The 24,534-nt window shown below is 35.0% G+C and overlaps 2 protein-coding genes across 2 annotated transcripts; both read right to left on the bottom strand.

Annotated features, from left to right (window-relative positions):
• LOC110269467 (E3 ubiquitin-protein ligase RNF144B-like) lies at positions 11,753-12,493 on the bottom strand. The gene has a single exon (XM_021117317.1). The coding sequence runs from the start codon at positions 12,491-12,493 to the stop codon at positions 11,753-11,755; it is 741 nt and encodes a 246-aa protein (XP_020972976.1).
• LOC110269466 lies at positions 18,524-23,126 on the bottom strand. Its single transcript, XM_021117316.1, has 6 exons — positions 22,907-23,126; positions 20,069-20,254; positions 19,651-19,826; positions 19,363-19,575; positions 19,201-19,280; positions 18,524-18,590 (listed from the first exon to the last, which is right to left on the bottom strand). Exons 1-6 carry the CDS (start codon positions 23,124-23,126, stop codon positions 18,524-18,526), a joined length of 942 nt encoding a protein of 313 aa, XP_020972975.1.

Genomic DNA, 24,534 nt, shown 5'->3' with positions numbered 1-24,534 from the left:
AACTAATTATTTTTTGGTTAATTATTTTAAAATATATTATTTTTTATTCTAAATTTTAAATTATAAATCCTAAATTTTTTAGTACTTATTCTTTTCAAATGTTTACTTTTCTTGTTCTGATTACCTTTTATGAGATTCGTGTTCATTTTCCATAAGAGTAATGTTAGGTAGACAAAAAAAAAACAGTCAGAACTTGTCTTATTTAGCATTAATTAATTGTCGCAACAATTAATGAATGCTAAATAAGACAAGTTATGGCTGTTTTTGACTGATTTTCTTTGATTATCAAACATTTCCGTTTCCATAAATTCTTCCTTATAGGATTTTAATTAGAATTTGTAAATTCAATTCAAACATTAAATATAGCATCTCGAAACAAGAATAGACCTAGGAACGATATACACGATTGGAGTGGCCAAATAAACTTAGATCATTTTTTAAACTTAAGAGGTTTGATGCTGAATGTTCTAATGTTTTCTCTACGATTTTTATTTTGTTGTGGCGTTTCGATGTAAGAAGTTTGATGCTAAATGCTTGTGGAATCATAAAATGAAAGCATCTTAAACTCAGGTCCGTTGTTTGATTTGATGACTTCTACAGATTTTTTAGAATCAGGGCAACTAGGTATTCTTTAAAAATTGTGTTTTCACAAATTGAACAAATCATTTTACTAAATTGGAAGCCTCAGCTTTTTGTTCCATCAAGTAAATCCATGTAAATATGCTCCTATCATCAACTACTTTAAAAAAAAAATATTTGTGGCCATTTTTTAAGGTATATTTAGGCAGAAATTATTTTTAATATGGAAATAGAGATAGTGTTTTGGTTGAATATTGATATTTGAAGTGTATTACAGTATTGTGAAAATCATTCAACACGCCCCCACGTGTTGGCTAATATATTGCCACGTGTCCAACACGCCTCCACATGTTGGCCAGGATGCTGTCACATGTCCAACACACTCCCCGCGTGGTGCAACACGCCCCCCGCGTGTTGCCCTTCTACCTGACACCTCCATCCATGCGTAAATACACTAGGTTCACCCATTCCCAACCAATACACCACCCTAAACCCCATAACCAAATTTTTGAGCCATATTTAGAGCTTGTTTGGGTGAGCTTCTAAGAAAAGATCTTTTTTCGAGTTATCTTTTTTTAAAAGATCTTATGAAAAAGTAAAAGTAATTTTATGTTTGGGTATCTCATGTAAAAAGTTCTTTTTATTTATCAATTATGTTTGGGTATAACAATATAAAAGTACTTTTTTGTTTATTTATTACATGAAAAACATCTTTTTTTAAGAGAAAAAGATCTTTTAAAAAAAGATGTAAATTACAGCTTCTCAAAAAAGATTTTTTTTTATTTTTCTAGTACTTTTATTTTTACTATTAGAAATTTGCCAAACACACTAAAAAAAAAATCTTTTTTCATTAAAAAAATTTTTTTTTTTATAAAAACAATGGCGCCCAAATAAGCACTTAAGCTCCCAAATGTCCATGTGTATTAAATCGAAATAAGAATCTGCCCTGCTTGTACTAAGAGAAAAGGGCAATTTCTTTTGCTTTCTAAAGTGACAGAGGTCACTTGGACTTTTATTCAATTCACAATCTATGAAATCATACTTTTCATTACAATCATTCAATTTTGTGATAACTACCCTAGCCTATTATGCCAAATTCTACTTGAATCTGAACTATTAACAGTTTGAGCAGTACTTATTTGTGAGGCAATGTTGAATGCATGATGTGCATGATTTTCCAAAAACATAAAGGCCACTAGCTGCTTTAGCTACTCCAATCATCTTCTATGATGAACCTATATCTCATAAATAGAATTAGAGACTTCTAATTTGCACTTTAAATTAGAAGTAAGTGATGAAACAGACTTCAAGTTGAATGTAGGTATATAAAGAGTATTTGTAAGGTAAAGTCTATCGGAAAATGAGATGATTCGCATTATGTCGCTAGTGGTATAAGAACCTTCAGGAAGCCTAACAATAATTGGTGGGAAATGAAAAAATGTGTCAAAATGTTAAGAGTGAATATAACACATTGTTAGTTGCTCCATTGTCAATTATCCAAGATTTTGACATTTCTATTTTATTACTATTCTTAGCCATTACATTTGACTTAAAATGGAGAACCCAAATCACTCTTTTACCTTTCATTGATGAAGGCTGGGCAATTATTTGGTTGGTGCTATATATATGCTGCAACTCTTGGTGCTGAAGAAGATATAGTTGTTAGAAACAAGAGACCAAGCTGAAGAAAGTGTTTTGTGTATTGTTTAGTGTGATCAAAAGTACAATATATAAGAGGTATATATAGGTGTTAGAAGAATCAAAGTAATAAAAATATAGAATCCTACAATTAATATGCAGATATGCTATATAAGTATAAACGATACTAACTTATCTAAATTGATTCTAATGATTCTCTAATGATTCTCTAACATCTCCCCTAAAACTCAAGTGGGAGCTAAGGATACCATCTTGAGTTTGGATAACAAAGTCTGAAAACGAGTTGGGTGATTAGCTTTCGTGAAGATATCAACAGTCTGATCCAGTGTTCCAACAGCAATGAGACGAACAGCATCAATAAGGATACGTTGCCGAACAAAGTGACAATCAATCTCAATGTGTTTGGTGCGTTCATGAAACACATCATTATGGACAATCTGAATAGCACTGCGGTTATCACAAAAAACATCAGTAGGGGACGACTCAGGAGCACCCAAATCTTTGAGAGGCCAACAAATTGAGATAACCTCAGTAGTGGTGTCAGCGAGGGTGCGGTACTCAGCTTCTGTGCTTGAGCAAGCAGTGAACGTTTGCTTCTTAGCACGCCAAGAAATGAGAGCGTCACAAAAAAAAAACAGTAACCAGTAGTAGAACGACGATCAGTAGGATCACCAGCCCAATCAACATCGGAGTATGCCTGAAGGGACAAAGAGGAATGGACAAAAAAATAAAGGCCATGAAATAGAGTGCCTTTGATGTAGCGAAGAATGCAAAGAACTGCCGCATAGTGAGTAGTACGGGGAGCTGACAAGAACTGGCTAAGTACTTGAACTGGATAGGCGATGCCTAGTCGGGTGACAGTCAAGTAGACGAGACCTCTAACTAACTGTCGATAGAGAGGCGGATTATCTAAAACAGTGCCATCCATAGGGATAAATCGAACATTAGGCTCAAGAGAAGTAGACTCAGTGTGACTATCTGTAATCCCAACGCGAGCAAGAAGATCTGAAGCATACTTAGCCTGAGAGAGATAGATGCCATCATCTGTGGAGATGACCTCAAGACCAAGAAAATAGCTGAGAGAACCAAGATCTTTCATCTCAAAGGTACGGTGAAGTGAGGCTTTGAGATCAGAGATACCATCAACATCATCTCTAGTAATGATCATGTGTGCACTTTTACGAATAAAAAGCGCATTCTCATGAGTACTGCAAGTGAAATCGAGATTGCAGATGGTGGTGCTGAACTTGTCAAATCATTCACGAGGAGCTTGCTTAAGACCATAAAGTGCCTTGCGAAGAAGATAGACTTTGTTAGAAGGATAAGGATAACCTGGAGGTGGTTTCATATAGACCTTCTTTTTCAAATCTCCATTAAGAAATGCATTCTTCACGTCCATCTGACTGAGAGACTTTTTTTTACCACAACAATGGCAAGAAGAGCTCTAACAGATGTGAGACGAGCAACAGGAGCAAAAGTCTCTTCATAGTCTATACCATACTCTTACGTACAACCTTTAGCAACCAAGCGTGCCTTATAACAGTCAATAGAGCCATCAGAGCGAGTCTTGATATTGTATACCCATCTACTGCCCACAACTTCCTGATTAGAAGGAGGATCAACCAAATCCCAAGTGTGTACTTTTTCAAGTGCCTGTATTTTTTTCTGCATTACTTGTTGCCAATTTGGATTTGTGGAGGCTTCTCTGAATGACTTAGGTTTATGTTGATGAAAAATAGTAGAAAAGCAATGATAATCAAGAAGATGAGGAGGTGGATTCCTTAACCTAGAAGAGCGAGTGGGAGGAGGAGGCATGATAGTAGAAACGGGATCGCCGTCCGGTCTGGAATCATCGGGAGATGGAGAAGGCGAAAGAGCAAGAGGCTGTAGAGGATGACCCGAGATAGAACCTGTAGAATCATCACTAGAAAAAAGGTCAACATTGCGGTTAGTGAAGAAAGGTGATTGAGTGGGAGGAATAGACTCAAATGAGGAAAAACGAGAAAACATGTGATGCTTCCAGAAGACAACATGACGAGATATACGAATACGTTTAGAGAGAGGATCCTAACAACGATAACCCTTGTGTTCAGTGCCATAACCAAGAAAACAGCACATACGAGCACGAGGTTCAAGTTTACTGTGCTCGTGAGGCTGAAGAACAAAACAGACAGAACCGAAAAACTCGAAGAGAACTGTAATCTGGAGAGGTATGATAAAGACACTCAAAGGGAGTAACATTACCAAGAACAGAAGAAGGAAGTCTATTGATAACATGAACAATAGTAAGAACAACTTCACCCCAAGTATACTCAGGACACGAAGAAGAAAGAAGCATTGCACGAATAGAGTCAAGAATGTGACGGTATTTACGTTCAGCTTGGCCATTTTGTTGAGAAGTACCAGGACAAGAAAACTCAGACAAAGTACCCTGTTCTGCAAGAAAGGCTAAAAGTTTGGAATCACAGTATTCCATAGCATTATCGCGTCGAAAAAGCTTAATGACTTTGGAAAACTGAGTTTTAATCATAGTGGCAAAGTTAATATAGATCCGAGGTAACTCATGGCGATTAGTCATCAAATAAACCCAAGTAAAGCGTGAATAATCATCAATAAAAATGACAAAGTATCGAGCTCCTCCCATAGAAACGGTGGGAGCGGGGCCCCAAACATCAGAGTGGATAAGATCAAAAGGAGAACAAGCAAGAGAGGAATTACTGTGAAACGATAAAGCAGGTTGTTTGGCAGTTTGACAAGAAATACAATCAAAAGACTCAGTAGGAACCTGACCCAATACACCCTGAGGTACAAGAGGACGCAATTTTCCTAAGGAGCTGTGGGCAAGACGTTAATGCCATAACTGAAGGGTAGACGGAGAAGAAGCAGCACATAGATTTGACACAGAAGGAATATGAAGATTCTCGAGTTCAAACAACCTTCTGACCTTACGTCCAGTCCCGATGATTTGTCCCGTCTGACGATCCTGTACATGACAACCAGACATGGAAAAAGTGACATCAAAACCCCGATCAACAAGTTGTCCAACAGAAATAAGATTAAAGTTCAGGTTGGGAATATAATAAGTATCAGGAATATTAAGAGTCGACTGGGAGATAGAACCCTTGTGTGTTGCGTGCAAGATGGAACCATTAGCAGTATTGACAGAATGTGCATTTGTAGTGGTAGACAGAGACGAGAAAAGATCACGCAACGGAGACATGTGATTAAAGTAACCCGAGTCAAAATACCATTTAGAATTACCTGGAGAAGTAAAAAAAGCAGCAGGAGTATTACCAGAAAGCGAGAGAAGATGCTTAAGAAGAGATGCAATATCAGAGAGAGAGACAGAAGGCAGGTTGAGAGGAGAAGATGTGGTAGATTCAGTAGCAGAGATAGCAGAAGCAGATGCATTCTTGGATAAGTTGGGATGAGAATGATGCTCGAGGTGACCAGGACGTGGTGGGCAAGTAGGACAGGCAGTAATAAAATGTCCCGAGAGCTTGCAGTAATGGCAGAACACTTGTGGACAATTGTAGCTAATGTGATCTTTCTGTTGACATTTGTGACATTCAACAAAAGGACAGTCTGAAAAGAAGTGCCCAGAACAGTTACAGTTTCGACAAAATTTACCCTTTCTGTCTCTGGTAGCAAAAATATATGAAGTATCCATAATAGTAGAGACAAAGATCGGAGAGAGGAGAGAAAACTGCAAATTCGGAGCAGAGAACAAGAAAATGGATCGTAAAATCGGAAAGAGCTCACCAAAAAAATCTTAGGGAGAGTTCCACTAGTTGGCACGTCAGCAACACGTCAGATGCCACGTCAGATGCCGCGTGAATGGAGAAGAAGAGCGCATCAAGCACTGACGAGGCAAGGAGGGGCACGCGGGTTGGTACACGGGTCGGGTCAGGCAGCAGGGTCGAGTGCGGGTCCGTGAAGCTGCTGGCCCACACGTGGCGTAACGTTGAGCCTTCGATCTGGACGCGGATCGAACGACGCTGGAAGGAGGAGCACTTCAATCAAACAGGAAACTTTGGGTGACGCGTCTGGCGGCTTCCGGCGGCGATTCTGGTGGCATTGAAAACTTCACAACGAGACGAAGGCGGGGGTAGTAGCGGTGACGAACCAAAGCGTCGATAAAGAGTCGAAAAAAGAGGACAAAGTACTGCAAGAGGAGACAACTAAGCTCTTGAGTTTGAAACTTATTTGAAACAACTATATAAAAAACATGCCTAAACTGATAGAATGGGTGCAAACGGAACTGCCTGAAGAAAGCGCAGACAAAACTATCGGAGGGAAGCGCAGACGGAAATGCCGGAAGGAAGCCTAAATGGAACTGCCAGAAGGAAGCGCAGGCGAAACTACCACAAGGAAACATAGATGAAACTGCCACAAGGAAACACAGATGAAACTGCCAGAAGGAAGCATAGACGAAATTGCCGGAAGAGAACGCAGACGGAACTGCAGGAAGGGAACGCAAACGAAACTGTCGCAAGAGTGGCCAACTGCAGAAAAACTACTGAAAAGATGGCGAACTGCCGGAAAACTGCTGAAAAGTAAAAAAGTGCGAAGAGATGACAAACTATCGAAAGGTGATGAAAAACATATGGTTTCTCAATGAGAATAAGTAAGTAATGGATGAGCTAATCGGTGACGTAAGAAAAGCATCAAAGCATTGACAAAAGAGAGAGGAAAAAAATGGCACGGAAGAAAAGTATGAAAGTACGGTGATTTCACCAGAAGAAAATCAACTTATCATCCTCAAGAAGGATACCATATTAAAAACAAGAGACTAAGCTGAAGAAAGAGTTTTGTGTATTATTCAGTGTGATCAAAAGTACAATACACAAGGGGTATATATAGGTGCTAGAAGAATCAAAGTAATAAAAGTATAAAATCCTACAATTAATATACAGATATGCTATATAAATATAAACGATACTAACTGATCTAAATTGATTCTAATGATTCTCTAACAAGAGTAAAGCGAGCTTCTGCTCTTGAGTGAACTCCAAAGCTAGTTCCTCATCTTTCTGCCTTTGGTCTACACTGGTTTCATCGTGATTCTCATCAGTGGCTGCCTAGTTGACTGCAGCATCATCACCATATCTTTCCTTCAAATGTGGTGCTAGACCATGTTTGCGAAAGCAAACATAACATCTACTATGTGACCGTTCTTACCACAGTGATTGCAGATCACTCTTCCTCTACCTTGCCCTCTTCCACCATGAGTCTTTCCTCTTCCTCTCCCCATACTATAGGTATTCTCTCCTCTGCCAGTGTTTGTTTCAGGGCCTTTGTTGTTGTCTTGAGTTTTGGCCTATGTTGCGCTCATCAAAATCTTAGACTCACTATCATCTCCAATTAATTGCATTTCTTGATGAGTAAGTAGTGAAAAACTTGAACCAATGTCTGAGAGAGGATTCATTAGTATGATCTAAAACTTTACACCAATAAATTGTTCACTCAATCCCCTTAAGAACCTAACAAAATTTCCTTCAGCTCTATATCTTCTCACTACTCCAAGATCACACGAGCATTTCTCTCCACAATTGCATAGTGAAATCGGTTGAAAGCTATCTAACTCTTCCCAAAGTGGCTTCAGCTTCATGAAATAGGCAGTCACGGACAAATCACTTTGCCTTACTGCATACAATTCCTCCCTTAGCTCAGCCACTCTAAATCTGTCTCCATGATTATACTTTCTCCTCAAATCGTTCCATAGAATATAGGCCAAATTGTTCCGAATGACACTATAGGATATTTCAGGACTCAAGCACAAGTTTATTCATGCTATCACATAAGTGTTGCACCTTTCCCATTGCTCAAAGATATCTTCGTTTTCATTCGGTTTCTTAATTGATCCATCAAATTTATTCTTAGAGTGTAAAGTTAAAGTCATCGATCTACACTATTCACTGTAATTAGATCCATTCATCAAGATAGGCGTAAAGGAAATACCAGAATTTTCAGAGGGTTGGAGGAAATAGGGACTGGAAGGATCTGTGCTTGGATTGAAGCTACCACATCCTTTTCCAGCTCCAGCTTGAAACTTCAACATTTGATTCAAGATCGCAGCAATTGATTCAGCATTTATAGGTTCACCTCTGGTTCCAAATCTTGATTGAATGCCCCATGGCGTCAATTTTGTGAATCTTTCAGCTAAATTCACAATTGATTCAAAATCTCATGCAAAATCATGTTCACTTTCTCAATCCCGAGCTATTTTGTCACACACCATCTCAATCCACGCTCACACCATGATGAAAGTGAGCTTAGAGAGTAATTTTGTGTGTGCTCCCGTAGAATTGAGAGAGAACTGAACGAGAGAGACCAGTGAATTTGAAAAAGTGATTTCAGTGAAATGGTAAATCTCAACTCTATTATACTGTGTTCTGTTCCTTAAATACATAGCTAATACAAAATATCTTCTCCTAACTAACTAACAAATTTACAGCTAACTAATCACCCAAGTAATAAAGTTAGAAGCATTAATAGTATGGCAAGCATAATACAACTAACTACATAACAACTTTCTAGAAGTGGAAAGCTATACAATAGATAGAAAAAGATTAAGAAAGAGAAACAGAGATTTAAAGAAAAAATTTTGCTAGTTATTGACTAAAAAATTGGTTATTAAATCTTTCTCCTTTTTTCTTTTGGTGTCGAAATCTTTTCTCTTTCACGTTATAATGATAAACTTAATTGGTGAATTCACACATTTCAACAAGGAAATGTAACATGTTACCACGAAATAATTTTTTCATCTGTCTCCTTCCATACTTGCTCAATAAATTCAATAAAGTATACAGAACTTTAATTATATTATAGTTGTAAATATTTGTGACCACTCACCATTAAAATTTGCTGATGATAAAATACCCTCAAAATATATTAAAAAATAACAAGTGTTTAATAGATAAATATGCATTTTTAAAATAAATTTTAAAGGTCAAATTTTGATATAATTTTTTACTAGCATAATAGAAAAATGAGACAATTTATATATACATAAAATTTTGGAATTATTTTAAAATATTTTTTTGTTAATATCCTGTTGACTTAGAAAAATAAATAACACATTGATGATGACAAACATAATTAAATTGGGTTAGTAACTCGAGTGGTTTTTGATGAATTGATTGAGTGTGAATGCCTAAAGTTGTTGCAGCCCAAACCAATGAAACAAAGTGATCACAATGAAGCTGAATACAAGTTAAACTCTAAACCAAGTCCAATGTCAATCAAGCAAAAGAGAAGTTACCCTAAGCTAAGTTTTAGAAGTTCCCTTCAGGTAAACACCACAGCTTCACTTTCGAACTCAAACACCAAAAAAGAAGGAAAGGGAAAGCAAATCAAGAAAGCTAATGTCAAATCAAGTTAATCAAAAGTATGTTAAGCAAGTTCAAAGGTTAAAGGTAATTTGTTTCCTTTTGCATGCAAGTTAATTACTTCACATCTTTTCTTACTCTCTGCAACACCGTTTTAGAAAAAATAAAGAAAGTAGTGGCTGAACTTCTCTGTTGTGAATCAATGGTTGAAAGTGTTTCTTGGAGCCAAAACACAAATCTAATGGTTTGAATTTTGCTAAGCTTATTGAAAAAGTTGAATGGTACTACTGCTGTGTCTACTACGGTGCTAAGACCTAATTCAAAATTCCTAATTTTTTAGGTTGATTGAAAAAAGAGAAGGAAGGATCTCAACTAGTTCAAGGACCAAGAAGTTGACTTTGAAAAAACTCTAACCATGACTCAAAGAAAGATACAAAAAGAAAAATGAATCTCATTGGAGACCAAGGAGAGAGAACTCGAGAGAAAGAGAAAAGTAAAAACTTCACAACAGAGTTTGAAGTCTTGGAAACATTGCACCTATATTAAAAGAAGCACTCCGCCAAGATGAAGAACAAGGTTTTGAGCTCATCTAGAATTAAGACTGTGAATCATCATCTCCTTCATATTTTACTGTTTGTATTTCTGTTTTAATGTATATCTTTCTTTATTTCATTTTGAAGTAAAAGGCAAAAGAGAGAGACATTGTTAAAAACCATTGAGAGAAAAGGTTGAGTGATACACTTGAGAGAAAAGTCAAAAGTTATTTCAGATTTCTTTTGGTTGTAATTCTGTTTTGTATCAAGTACCTAAGAGATATCTCTTGCTAAGTTGGATAAACACTTAGGTACCATTTGTTTTGAGGTACTGAGATAGAGACTGAGAAACTGAGACTCAATATCATGTTTGTTGGTTCAGAGACTGGTACTAAAATTTCTGTCTCTGTCTTCAAAATTTCAGTATTTCAGTACCTCCAAAAAATAGGAACACAGGGGACTAAAATTTTTAGAGATAGAGACTGAAACTTTAATAACATTTTATACCTAAAATACTTTCATTTCAATTAATTAATTCCAATTTTATCCTTTGTACAAATTAAATTAGAATTTTATTCTTGTTTTAATTTTTGTCTTCCACTTTGCACCAAACAGAATACTGAAATTTATTTCAATCTCTGTCTCTTAGTCTCTGTCTCTCAGTCTTAGTCTTTCTGTCTCTATCTCTCCACCAAACGCTACCTTAGTGTGTCTAGTTTAGGTATATACATAACCAAATCAAGTTTATGTTGAAGTTTGATGTGATTCAGATAGGATTATGTTGAGTCCTAGAAAATTGGTGTATGTAATACTTAAAAGATAGTGAAAATTCCATCAACGTTGTGGTGGAGACTGAATGTAGGTTGCATTGCATAAAGCAATTAAACTAGGATATATGGTTGTGTCACCTTTTTCTTCTCTACATTAATTCTGTTTTTTGGTTTTGTGAGATAAAACGAAATTGTCTCCTATATAATCGTTGCGTAGACTAAACAGAAGCCAAATTATAATTTCTGGTTTTAAGGCTTAATTAATCAAAATTAAAGAAGACCATAGATTCAACCTCCTCTTTCTCTAAGCCTCGTAGAATCTTCCTGTCCCAAAAATATTTTTAAAATAAAAAGAATCTAGAAACCTAATTTTAATTTTTTTCATATAAATAATTATTTAAATATTCATATAAAATATTTTGAATTAAATCTAGAAACAATTTGTCAAATACTTTTTTGCCACTTATAAAAATAGTATCTTCTTATTGTTATCATGTTTTAAAATAATTTAAGGGTATTTGTTAACAAATTTAATAGTTTTTTAAACATAATTTAATAATTCATAATTATTTTTGTAATTTATCATGAAAGTTTTCAAATAAAATTATATACTATTATTTTGTCATGTTCTCGGTTTTATTGTACGAGTAAAGTAGTATATATATAATCCCAATTTACTAGAGTAACGCGTTAGAAAAATAATAATTAAAATTATTTTATTTAATTTAACATTTATAATTTTATATATTTAATATCTATAATTATATATTTATCAAATCTAAAATTATTTATTTATTTTAACAATAATTAAAAAGAAAAATAAGGATTATAGGATGGTTGATTTTTTTTAATTTAATGGTTTCTCAAATATTTTCCATATTTATATATAAGAAGGGAAAAAAAAGGAAACGGACCTGCATGTTATATCATTGCAGCCATCTGTCTTCTCAACGTAGCGTTTGCAATTAGGGCACTGTTTCCACTTCCTTCTCTTGGCTAAATCCAGCATCAGATCATTGCTTTTGTTATTCTTTTTCTGAAATTTCTCACAGCTCAATTCTGTATGCCAAGGTGCTTGACACTTGACACAAATGCTTCTCTTGCAATGAGGACAATCCGATCCCAGCATCCTACTTTTTCCATCATCATTGTTGTTGATTAACAAGGCAGAGCAATCACTGAAAGGACAATAGAATTTGACATTTTCAGGGATCGCCGATTCGCTTAGAACGCGCTCCCACCATTCGAAAACATTGCTCGGTAGAATTGATTTGTAGTGGTTAGGGTTCAAGATTCCAGAGCATGTTGGCTCAGGGCACACGACATTGAACACATTGTCTTTGAGCTTCGCCACGATGTATTGGGCTACGCATCTTGTGCAGTAGAAGTGCGTGCAACCCTCCAAGTCGAAGGACTGGTTTAGAGGCTTCGATTCAAAGCAGATTTGGCAAAGAAAAGATGGGACGTCAAGATGAGTAGGAGTTTGTTCTTCAATGGCGTCCAGAAAATTGTCAAGGCTCAAATCACTGATGGAAGGAAAATTAGCAGCAACTCTTGTTTCCTTTCTTTTCATTCTTTTTATGGGAATGCACATGCATGGCGTTCCAACCTTGTTGCCCATTTTACTACTTGTTCTACAAACACCATTAAGTGTGAAAAGAAGGTTGATTTGTATATATTTTGTAACCAGTAGTAGTGTAGTGACTAACTAGCCTATAGGATCAAAAAAGCGAATCTCATGGTCATGGTAGACTGGTATACACATTTGAAGTGGCATAAATTGTGGAGTTACAAGAGAACTAGCTAATCAATTAAATAGTTATATTAATTAAGCTATTCATAATAATAGAATTTGGGATATAAAATAAAGGGGAGTGCTAGGGAACAATGAAAATTTTGAACAACATGAACAACCACCAATCAAATGAAAATACATTATACTCTAATTTAATGTTACTAATTAAATTTACTCTTTTAACCCTATTAATTCACATTGTTTACACATTGTTCAAAAATCTTGTTGGTTACCTATACTTTTCCTAAAATAAATATACACACTACAAATATTTGGTGCACAACTTTTTTTTCTTAAAATATTTTTATTTTATATAATTCTTAAAATAATATGTTTTGTTATTTCTTATATATAGTGTAAATAATAAAATACTTAGACTTGATTGAGTTAATACTCAAATTGGCCCCTGAAATTTGACCCGCGACTCAATTTAGCCCTCAAGGTTTCAATTGACTCTAATTGTACCCTGAAATTTTGCCTCGAGCCTCAATTTAGCCCTTCCGGCGTTTTCCGTCACCGGAGAGCTGACCTGGCAAATTTGGTAGACACCTGGCACCCTAGCAGTTAGATGACATGGCAAAATGTTTGAAGGCTTCAATTTAACCCCTAAAAATTTCAAATAAAACCTAGAAGTTCTAATTTCCTCAAATCGAAGAGTGTCTCCAAGAGGTGAGAAGAATGTTGCGAAGCAGCAACCAAAGCTCAGGTAGCTCTGGTAGATCTCATTCGCATGGTGGCTGGATGAAGAACACACACGGTGACAGAGGTGGGAAGGTTCCGCATTGGTGCGGTTGTGGGTTGCGTCCTATTCTTCGGTGGTCTGGGACGGATTCCAATCCAGAAGACCATTCTATGGATGCTCTAACTATAATGTGAGTTGGTTGAATTATTGCAAGTTGATTGTGTGTCTTATTTCTCAAATGCTTGTTGATTTTGTAGCTGTTCTTCCTCTCAAATTTTTTTTTGGATTTTTTGTGTTGTAGACTACCGGTAAGAGATGGTGTGGCTTTTTTAAATGGGCAGATGTTGAAGAAGAAGAAGCCATAGTTGGCAGAAATGAAAGTTCAGTTAGTGAAGACCATTGAAAAATATCTCTGAGATGGAAATTAGTGCAGTTGAAGCTAAAATTAGAGTATTAAAAATATGGAATATTATGTTGTCTGTTTGTTGTTATTTTTGGAATTGTGATTATAGCTTGTGGATTAGGTGGAATGAAATATATGTAACTGTATATCAGTTATGTGAATGAAGCATTGTTATGTATTTAATGAGAAAATAGAAATAGAATTTTATGTTCTCTTTGCTAATGATATATCCTGTAAAAATTCTTTAAAACTGAGATTATATATGAAGCTGCTATGAGTCTGTATATGAAGACAAGATCAGAAATTGGCTCTAATAACTATATATGTAGTATGCACTTTCATTAGTGAATAAATTTAAGTGTATACTTCATTTGTGAAAAAGATATAAATAGATGAGATGTTATGACAAAAGAAAATCTAATTAAACCTTGTGTGGTTCTTACACTTGACAGAAGACCCAGAAATAAGTAATTCATTAAGTAATTCATAGTCATTAATCATTGTCAATATCACAGCATTAGCAATAGCAGTATCTGTATCATACCTTAGATACCCTAGATAACATAGTTGCAAATATCCTAAACCAAAACAGATTACTCTACATAACATAGTAACAAAATATCAAAAGAGCATAGTTTGATCAAATGCTCTCTACAAAATATGTTCTACACAACTTCCAGTCAACATTGCAAAGCGTTTTCTATTTTGTTGTTGGTGGTTTGAAGCCTGGGGTGGGGACGAATGTCATAAACTCTGCCAAGCGTGCAGCTGTCCCATAACTTGCTCCTTGCATTGGGTCCACATTGAAAGTTGTTTTTCTCTTAGATTGCAACTTGTGAGGCCTTGTCACCTGTTGTGGAGGTGGAGTTAGGTCTGATGGAGGAACCTAGTAAAATTGTGAACAGAAATAGTGAACAATACAATAAATTGACAACAACACTAATTTCAATTTGTCTCATGCAATCCTTACTCATGAAACATGAAAAAATAAAGCAAGTACAAAATTGACAACAACACTAATTTCAATTTTTCGCCCCTATTTAATACCATAATATGTCATGATGGTTAGAATTTAACTAATTAGTACACTGATAGTTGCAACTTCGTATAAAAAATTGCTTCACTCATAATGAGCTTTTCCTGCTTTAGTTGGAGTAAGCTTCTCGCTTGTTTAAGAGTTCATTTTGATATGGCTTTTTGGACCTAAAATTGCTTTTTGGATTGAAATCCATGTATGATTTTTTAAAAATATTTAGAATCTCAAACCATCACTTTTCAGAAAGGGTTTTCATGTACTTGTCTGCCATTTTTTCTGAATAAAAGCAAAGTTTTAGTAGAATATAAGATAATTTTTTGAATTGTTCATGCTTCAAGCTCAATAGGCTTGCTGTACATAAACGTTGACTACATAGAAACTAGGCAGACCTAGTATTTGCTGTATGAAAACTAAGCACTCTTGAAAAATTATTAGTCTCGTTTAACGAGATTTCTGACTATAATCTTTTATGCTTTTGTATATATAAGTGCTACAGTCAGTATCATTATAAGAAAGTTTTAAGTCTCACATACATTTTTCTTAATATTCTCAAGTAGGCTGCTCTGTTTGGGAGAGCATGTTACATATGAAATCAATTATTTGTATAATTGCTTGATGCTTGAGAAATTGTTTGAATAGTACATATACAGATATTGAATGTGTTCAACTGAGTTTAAGAATTGTCCTATATTAGCAATTTATGTGTTCTGCTACATTAGATGAAAATATGGAAACAAGTTCCTTTTTTAATGTGATAAAGATAAGTAGAAAACTATGCCAGGATAAGGGAAGAAAGGAATATCAAGAACAAGACGAATATAATGAAAAAAATAGCATAAACTCTGTTAACGAAACAATAATCAAAAGTTAAATACACTACAATGACTGGCCAAAATACAAAATCCTCAGTTCATGATTATCACTTAAACATTCATGGTGGTCATTGATGCATATAATGTTCAGCACAGAAAATATTTTGTTTTTACAAGAAATTATCCAATCAACAATTAAATTAAAATGGGATATGAAGGAGTATAATTGTTATTTTAAAATAGAATATGAAGAATCAAAGACTGCTCAAATGGATAAAGAATTGAACGATTCGGTTGATCACAGCCACACACATGCAAAAAAATTAAACCCTAACATACAAAAATTCTATCATCATCAACAACCATAATCAACCACATTCTCCCAAAGTTTCACTGATCAAGTAGGGTGAAAAAAATGAAAAACAACACACAACCAACATTTTGATAAAAACAGAGCACGATAGTTGAAAACATCGATTTTGTTACTAACCTGTTTTTCAAAAGATGACTCCCAGGTAATTAATCTTCACAATGGGGGTAGAAAGAAGTAAGAAAAGCTTCAAAGCTCCATTACTGTGACATCCATGGTGCTTCTCTGACGGGAAGGAAAACGAGAGGAAGTGGAGGAAGAGAAAGGGTCAACTGAGTCTCACCTTTGGAGCGGTTAGTGTTTGGATTTTCATTTAACCCCTTCCTAAGGGATACGACATCGTTTCTAACAATTTCGGTGCCAACAGTAAAACGGCATCGTTTTGAGACTGCCAGGTGTCATTTAAATTTGTCAGGTCAGCTCTCCGGTGACGGAAAACGCCGGAAGGGCCAAATTGAGGCTCGAGGCAAAATTTCAGGGTACAATTAGAGTCAATTGAAACCTTGAGGGCTAAATTGAGTCGGAGGTCAAATTTCAGGGGCCAATTTGAGTATTAACTCGACTTGATTTGGTAAAACTTTTTGAAGAGGTGCTTGTGTTTTTCATTTCGTTTTGTTTGATAAATTAAAAAGCTCATGTGCTTATACTTGCAGCCTTTAAAAGTTATGAGAGTTTTTTAAAGTACTTAATGAAGAGCTTTTTAAAATTGACTTGTATTTATCAAAATTTAAAAATCTAATATAACCTTATATATTAATTAATATCCAAATTTAATTCTTACATTAATGTCTATTATAGTATTTTTACCAAACACATTTGTTATTATTTGTGATTATTAAAGTCACTTTTCATTTAATTTACCAAATATAAATATTACAACTTTTAAAAAGCTATTTTTATAAAGCTATCTTTTAAATGCTACCTTTTATAAACTACTTCGAAAAAAGTAAAAATTTTGCTAAACCAATAATGTGCTTGAAATTCACTCCTTAGAGGGTGGCATTGTTGGCATTGGAGACACCAAGATACATGACGTTGGAGGCGCCATTGTGTCTTCTAAAATGGAGGTCCTAGAGGTGCAATCACATGGCTTGTTTAACTCCCAAAAGAAACTTAGTAGAACTCTATCTTATCTCTAGAATTGTTGTTCTAGAAGTGTTGCTTGAGTACTTCTTCTCTCGATGTTTTTATTGCTTCCTTTTTTAATATTTTCTATACAAATTCATTAACTCAAAGTAATTAAAGTAGTATTCAAATTAAGCACTAAAATACTTTATAATTGAGCATAATGAAATGACTTTCTAAATGAAAATGATAAAGAAAACTACTCACTAGCTACAAGGTTTTTATTTATTTGTGGCAGTTTTTTTTTTTTTTTGTGGAGGTTTATAACCCCCACCAAATAGTTTTACATATTCTCAAATTTAAAATTTATTTTTTAATATCAAAATTTAAAAACTAAATCTTTTATAACACAATTTCTCAATATAAGACATAACTCTATATATAAAAAAAATTCTCAATATCAATAGTTCCAAACATAATTTCATATGATATTGTTCTACATAACTATTACTGTTTTTCTTTAAAAAGTAAAATAAAACAACAACTTCAATATTTCAATATTATCTAATTACATAAAAATCTCAAATATTTGTCCTCGGATGTCTGTTGCTATCACCAGCCGATCTCCTAGCATCAAAGGGAGTAGTAGGCTCGCTTTCAGCATCATTAGCATATATGTAAACATAAGATGTTATTAGTAATTTCAATAAAGTTAAGCATCAAGATGATTTGATATAAGCCTAACAATTCAATTTTGAAGAGCATTTAAACCCATGTTCAATATTAAAATGGAGTCACATCTTATTATGAAGTATGACAAATTAAAGTGACACTCTTAAAATACAATACTTTTTAGAACCATCTATATGTAGATAAGACGAATGCTAGCCAGTAGTTACTATTATTCATCTTCAGTTGTAGAAATTAGAATTGATGATATGAACATCATGTTCAATTTAAATAATTAGACTCCACTTTTAATGAATATTACTCTATCTAAACTTATATTCCTAACAAATAAATTTACTATAAACTTACCTCTCGGGAAGAAAAAAAGTCAACAAGCGCTTCGGGAATTCCTCCTTCCTTCATCATTAGGTATGCTTTCATCATATCAAATGATTGCTGCAACTTAGACTCTAGACTAGTGACCTTTTGCTGTGAATTATGTAAATTAGACTCCAAATTATAGATTTTTTCCTGTAAAATTGCAGCAGTAGTAGGTGAAGAAGATCCAGCTGAATTAGTGGAGATGGTCATCCCATTAAGCCGACTTCTCACATTCCTAAAGGTATTTGTAGGCACTGCTCCCATGCCCATGCAACGAACTCTCCCAGAGTGTTCAGCCCCCAAAACTTTACCAACAGCATCATTAGGAGACACCTCATTGTTCATTTGACTGTGTCATATTCAACTCAATTTGTTCCTATTTAAAAGTAGTCAATAGAAACTATTCAATTTAAAAGAAATAAATAACAGAAATTTCAATTAGCAGTTCTTCACTTTCTTCCTTCTCTTGTCTATATCACTTGCAAATCTCATAAGATCCAAGCGCCTGAATATTTGAAAGCATGAATATTTCATTAATATTATCGAATACCAACATAGCTCAAAACTCTAAACTATAGAATCAGAACAATATATAGAAGAACACTAGTAGCAGCATAGAAAAATTAGGATATGCAGAACTTTCAATTCAAAATCATGTGTCTTTACAAGAGAGCCACCAACCAAATAAGAATGTCTATTTAAAGTCCTCTGCAGCTCAGTACTTGCTGGAACTATAAGCTTGTGTGATCACAACCAAAAATTTAAAGTGAAAAATGCATGTAAGTGAAGTGAACCACTTTTCTATAATCATTATATATCTTAATCCACAAGCAAACACACTCAAATAACATTTTTCACATGATCACATGCAAATAAAATAAGATAACATAGAAAAGACTTACAAAACACTTACCACTATAGTTAATGCCTCGTTATTTACAAAAGACCTATCCTTTCTCTTATGTGTTTCAATGTATATCATTCCTCTACTAGGCTTCTTCCCCGTTTCCAAGTATTAAAAAAGAAAGAATAAAGAGTTAAACAATTAACATATATAATGCAAGTAAAATCATACATGTATCAAGTGTGTGTATATATATACCATCTCATGTCACCTTCGAGAGCTGGATTTAGATCCACAAGTGTGAGGAATGGTTTGCTTGCTTCGATTTTCCTTATTTTTCATGCAAAGCTCCTAAAAATAAATATAAAACTTCAATTAAGAGTTTTTTTAATTAAAGTACAACAATAACTAAATGAATTGTTTAGTGTCTTACAACTGTAGATGGTTTTAGTCGATAATTGACAAAGCAAGCCCATTGATCTCTTGGAATATCATCGGGCACATTGTTCACCAATGCTTCTCTTCTCATGGTTGGATCATAGAATTCATTCCACAATCTTTGCCTATATGTTGCCCACTTCTTTGCAATACTTTGAATGCAATATCTGTAGACAATCTTTTCTGTGCTTGTAAAATGGAAGTGGGGCTTCAAACAAACAAATAAATAATTAAATAAATAATTATTTGAACTAATAAAAGTTTCAAATAAAATGGATTTTACCTTTATCATTGTATCAAAGCACTCATCCTTGAAAGACTTAGGCATGCCACTATTTTCTTGTCCTGACCACTTTTCAAAGCTAATTGGAAAGATACGTGCATTAGTTGCTAATATACCACAATAGCCAACAAGTAAACCTTGTGCTTCACCATATGCCGCACCCTCTTCGTCAACCTCTACAATTACACGGTCTCCCCTAGGTAAGTTGCAAACATCTTTGACTTTAATCTTAGCCTTATTCTTCATATTTGTAGAGTCTTAAGAAAAATAAAAAAACTTCATTATTGAAAATATTAGGAGTTACAATTTTTTAAGCTAGCATAAATGATTACGGATCAAGACATGTTCAACCTAGTAGCATAAATGATTTAAACTATGCTTTAATCACATTAATTAATTACGCAATATAAATTAATACCAATTATCTCCACATTCCAAGCAGATGAAGACTTTGAGTTAGAACAACGTGTGGCTCCATCAGATGAAATGGAATTTGCAACGGCTTGAGAAGGAGCCTCACTTGCCTCTACACTAGTGGTATCTTCAGATGCTGCTAGTGCTGGAGGTTGAAGTGAATGAAAAGCATTGTTGTGTTCCCTCTCATCTACAAATTTCAATAGATTTTTTATGCGTTTTTACACAAAAACTAATTAGACATTATACTAATAATTAAAAAAAAGTGTTTGTATGTGTTATATATAGTTTTGGTGAAATGTTGTTCAAGTTGTGGAGTAATGGAGGCAGGAAGAGTGTGGAGTGGAGGTTTATAAAGAAGGCCCAGCATTTCAGAATGGACGGGAAGTTGCTTGACAAGTGGTGAGAAAGTAAAGCTTTATATTGAGAAAGTAAAGTTTTATTATTTGAAGTAATAAAATATTTATATTGAGGAGGAAAATTATTAATAGTGAGGATATAGGTGGAGTGAAGTGGAAGCACGTTTTTTAGTTATAAGGGGAGTTTCTTGGTAGCCAAGAATGACATTCTGTGGTCAAATGGTACGTCATTTGTGAGTTTGGTTTCATTGTATTTATACATACATCTACATTAATCTATATTGGGATTGCTGTTAAACTTCTTTTTTCAAGAAATATCATTATTTTTCTTATATGAGGTTGATTTGTTAAGTGTTGTTTGTTTTCAAAAATCTTAATTAAGTATTTAATTATATGTTAATATAAATAAAATAAGGAAGGGCATATCCAAAGAAAGGGACGCCTTTTAAGTTAAGCTAGGAAAAAAGGAAATGGCAAAGGGTCTTTTTCGTCTTTATAATGTATAGAATTTAGTTAGGATTAGACTTTTTAAGCATCGAAGGCGGGACTCTTTTCCTAGATAGGGATGGTCTAATTCAAATCACGCCAAGAGAGGTTTAATCTTCTCCCGTATCTATATAACAGGAAAGCCCTCACTTTATTGATGGGAAATTTGGATTTTGAGCGCAAGCACTAAGTAAGTAAACTACCTTATGTTTTTGTCTGGGAATCAATCCTCGTATAATAGGGAAGCCGGGCTTAGGCTGCTGAGTTACTTCTCCTCAGTCTAGTATTCTTGGCGATAGAAACCTTAAAGGAAGGGCGGAAAGAGGCAAGATAGCCTTCGAAAAGACGTAACGTATGAGTCAATGCCTAAAAAGATCATTTCAAAGCTATTAAGCTCCCGAAAAGTCTAAGTTCCAAGCTGTTTTCAAAGAGAAAATGACGTAAGGAATAATAGCACTTTCCGATTAAGAGTCAAATTGACGGTTGGCTTCGTGAACGAGAACGCCGATCACTGGCCGGGCTGACAGGTTTTTGGCGCCAAAAAGTGATGGCATCCTAGGCATATTTGCTTCCATCTTTCATCTGGAATATCAATTCTGGGCTGCGAGTCTGCCGCTTTCTTTCATAACAGAGCCGGGAATAACGGCTGGCCTTCGTTCTTCGTCCTTTATCTTAGAAGAAGGAGCGAATTTGAGGAGGGTACCATAGGGATTGCTTTAAATTTCTTTTTATTCGAAATTGATATCTTCCTATTGCCTTTGAGAAAGGGAACGAAGGAATTCCGGATAAAATCTCACTAGAACGAGGTTCAGTTCAAATCGAATTGCCAAGTAGATAGATCAGATCCGGACGCGGCTGTTGCTCTGCGGCGATACAGACGTACCTCCCTCCTCTACCTGTCTTGGCCCTAGTCGATGGGGAGATAAAAAAAAGATGTAGCAGATTCATATATTGCTGTCTTCTTCTTCCATTTCTATTCAGCTTGAAAAGAAGCCTCAATTTCTCCCGCTTAAGACTCGAATTCTAAATGGACTCTTGTTTTAAACTCTTGAGATCGAAGTTAGCACTAAAGTAAACCATTGGACCGGCGATTGACAACAAACAAGTCTCCCCTTTTTGGTTGGGAGCAGAGCTCTTTTTGCATGCTTTCCAGAGCTTACTATTATATCTATAGCAGGTCAAGCTCGGTGCCTCTTCCTGGCTACTCCACTCCAAGCTAAAAGCTAGAGTAAAGGAAGGGGTGATGTTAGAGTAAGGAGTTTAGGCTTTCGCACAGGTACTGCTGACAGCAATCCATACAATGGTCGTGACTCCTGTATGAAACAAGCAAAGTGAAGGGAAGCATGATTGTACGCCTTCGATTGAGAGGTCCGAAATCACCGTACGCACTCCTCCATATCCCACTCTGGAGGTAGGGCACGAGAATCTTCTCTCTCTCTCTCTCTCTATATATATATATATATATTATGTACCTAAGAAAATAGTAATTGGTCCATTTTTAAAGATCTATGAAGTAAACTTATAAACATCATATACTGCCAAAAGAGAACCAGAGCATGTACCTGATGTTGAACATTAATTGACCCTCGAAACAGCAAAATGGAGTATGGAGAAATGACAGAAGTATCGCATAAAAATACTTTGTTTATTTCAACCTGAAATACCAATAGCTAGATTTATATCACAGACCCACATATATAATGCTTTAAATCTAAAGTAGATGCAGATATTTATGTACTTTAACTTTGAGTATAGTCTTTTTCCAATAAAAGTTTATCCAAAAGAATTTTTCAAAAGAGATTGGAGCCTAGCAGCATTCTGAAAGAAACAGAACAAGTAATAACAAATTTCCAAGTAATAAAAAAACAGAACAAGGGTAATAACAAGAGTAATACAGAAAGAAACAGAACAAGTAATAACAAGAGTAATACATTTTCAAATCATATCAGAAAAGCATCCTGAAAGGGCAAGCTAACAAATTTCCACTTATAAATTACTAACAAACCTTTTCAAGGAAGCCGAGAAAGGGGTATTGAAAGGATGGATACGAACTTCTCTTCTTCCGCCAAACCAAATTGTACGACCACTATTCGCAGTGTTAGAAGACTGGTTGAAGGTGCTAAGAACTGCTCCAATAATACCGTGTTCACTAGCTGCCACATTGGGATACAAACTAGCGCATAATATAGCCTGTAAGGGTATATTCTCATGGATCATGCATATAAGCAACAACTATGTTTTCAGACACAGTTTGTAGCATACTAACATAAGGGTAGTAAAAAAGAAAAAAGAAAAAAAGAGAAAAAATAAGAAGAAGAAACAAGATACAAGGAATGGTGTTTCATTTTCAGGCAAAGAAGGCTAAAGACAGTGTCTGTGTGTATGACACGATATTGTCATGAGACAAATTTGATCAGCGCCATTCAAGAATAAAGCTAGCATTGCAAGAAATTCTTGTTCGAACTTTGAACACTTTTTGTTAGTAAATAGCTTGAAAAAGAAAATGCAGGAGGAGGGATTGATGACATAGGTATATGATTAATGTATATGATAAAATATGCTTCTCAAATACTTGTCCTCATAGAAACTGATGTATATGGATTGAGAACCATAAATTTAAAACATAAGCATCATACCTGACATGTCAGCACTGAATTAAAGTCGGTGAAGGGTTTTCATGGACTTTCGAGTATACTAATTCTCTGAAAAGCATGAATAAGAGAACTGAAAGGAGAGGAGAAAACATGTGGTTGTTGTTATAATTCTTATTTTCTTTTTTCTTTTTTTGTATAGGCTATAGCAGTTACTTTTGGTTCACTGAATTACAAATAATATTCACTTCTTCTTCCTTTAAAGTTCTACAAATAAGCCATGAGAAACTAGCTTGTTTCCAAGTGATACCGTTTGAATGTGTTAATAAATCCCTATTTTTCAATACCTTGTCAATTCACCATTAATTTAAAAGTCACTGGAAAGAATAATCTAGCATCAACTAGTAACAATACCGAATTTGCATAATTTAAAAGAGAACACAATATGTCAACATCACCATTAATCTATAGATGACTCAATCAGAATCCTAATAAAGTAACTAATAATCACTCCTAACACAAATAAATCCACTAACTACTGGCATAAAACAAAACAGTTTCAATGATCAATTATCATGTCTTTTCGGGCTCGTTTCCAAGACTCCTTGTCAATGCAAATGAAAAACAATAAAAAAAAATACAGAACAAGAGGGCATACAGTAAGAAAGTTGCAACAGAATGAGGAGGCGAGACAAAAGAAATTTATTGTTAACAAAGAAGATATATCAGCAAATTAATAGGGAAGAAGTAGAAAAAGAAGTACCTACGGCAGTTCAAAGGAGAAATTGGAGTGAGAGAAAGCGGCGTTGAAGAAGAAGTTCAGAGTGAACAGATCTGCAAATGCATTGTACCACGACAACTATGGTGGCATCGACGGCAGAAACTGTGGCAGCAACGGTGGCGGAAACTGCGATGGATGGCAACAGTGGCAGCAACGACAAATAGAGAGAACAGATCTGAAAACGCCTTGATAGAAAAGGTGGCTCGATCCAGAAGCTCTCTACTGCAATGGCACCGGTGGCGAAAACGGCGGC

This window comes from Arachis ipaensis, chromosome B03, assembly GCF_000816755.2.
Source record: "Arachis ipaensis cultivar K30076 chromosome B03, Araip1.1, whole genome shotgun sequence".
NCBI classification, from domain to species: Eukaryota; Viridiplantae; Streptophyta; class Magnoliopsida; order Fabales; family Fabaceae; genus Arachis; species Arachis ipaensis.
The sequence above is the reverse complement of the archived record's forward strand: the minus strand, read 5'-3'. Positions and strand labels throughout refer to the sequence as shown.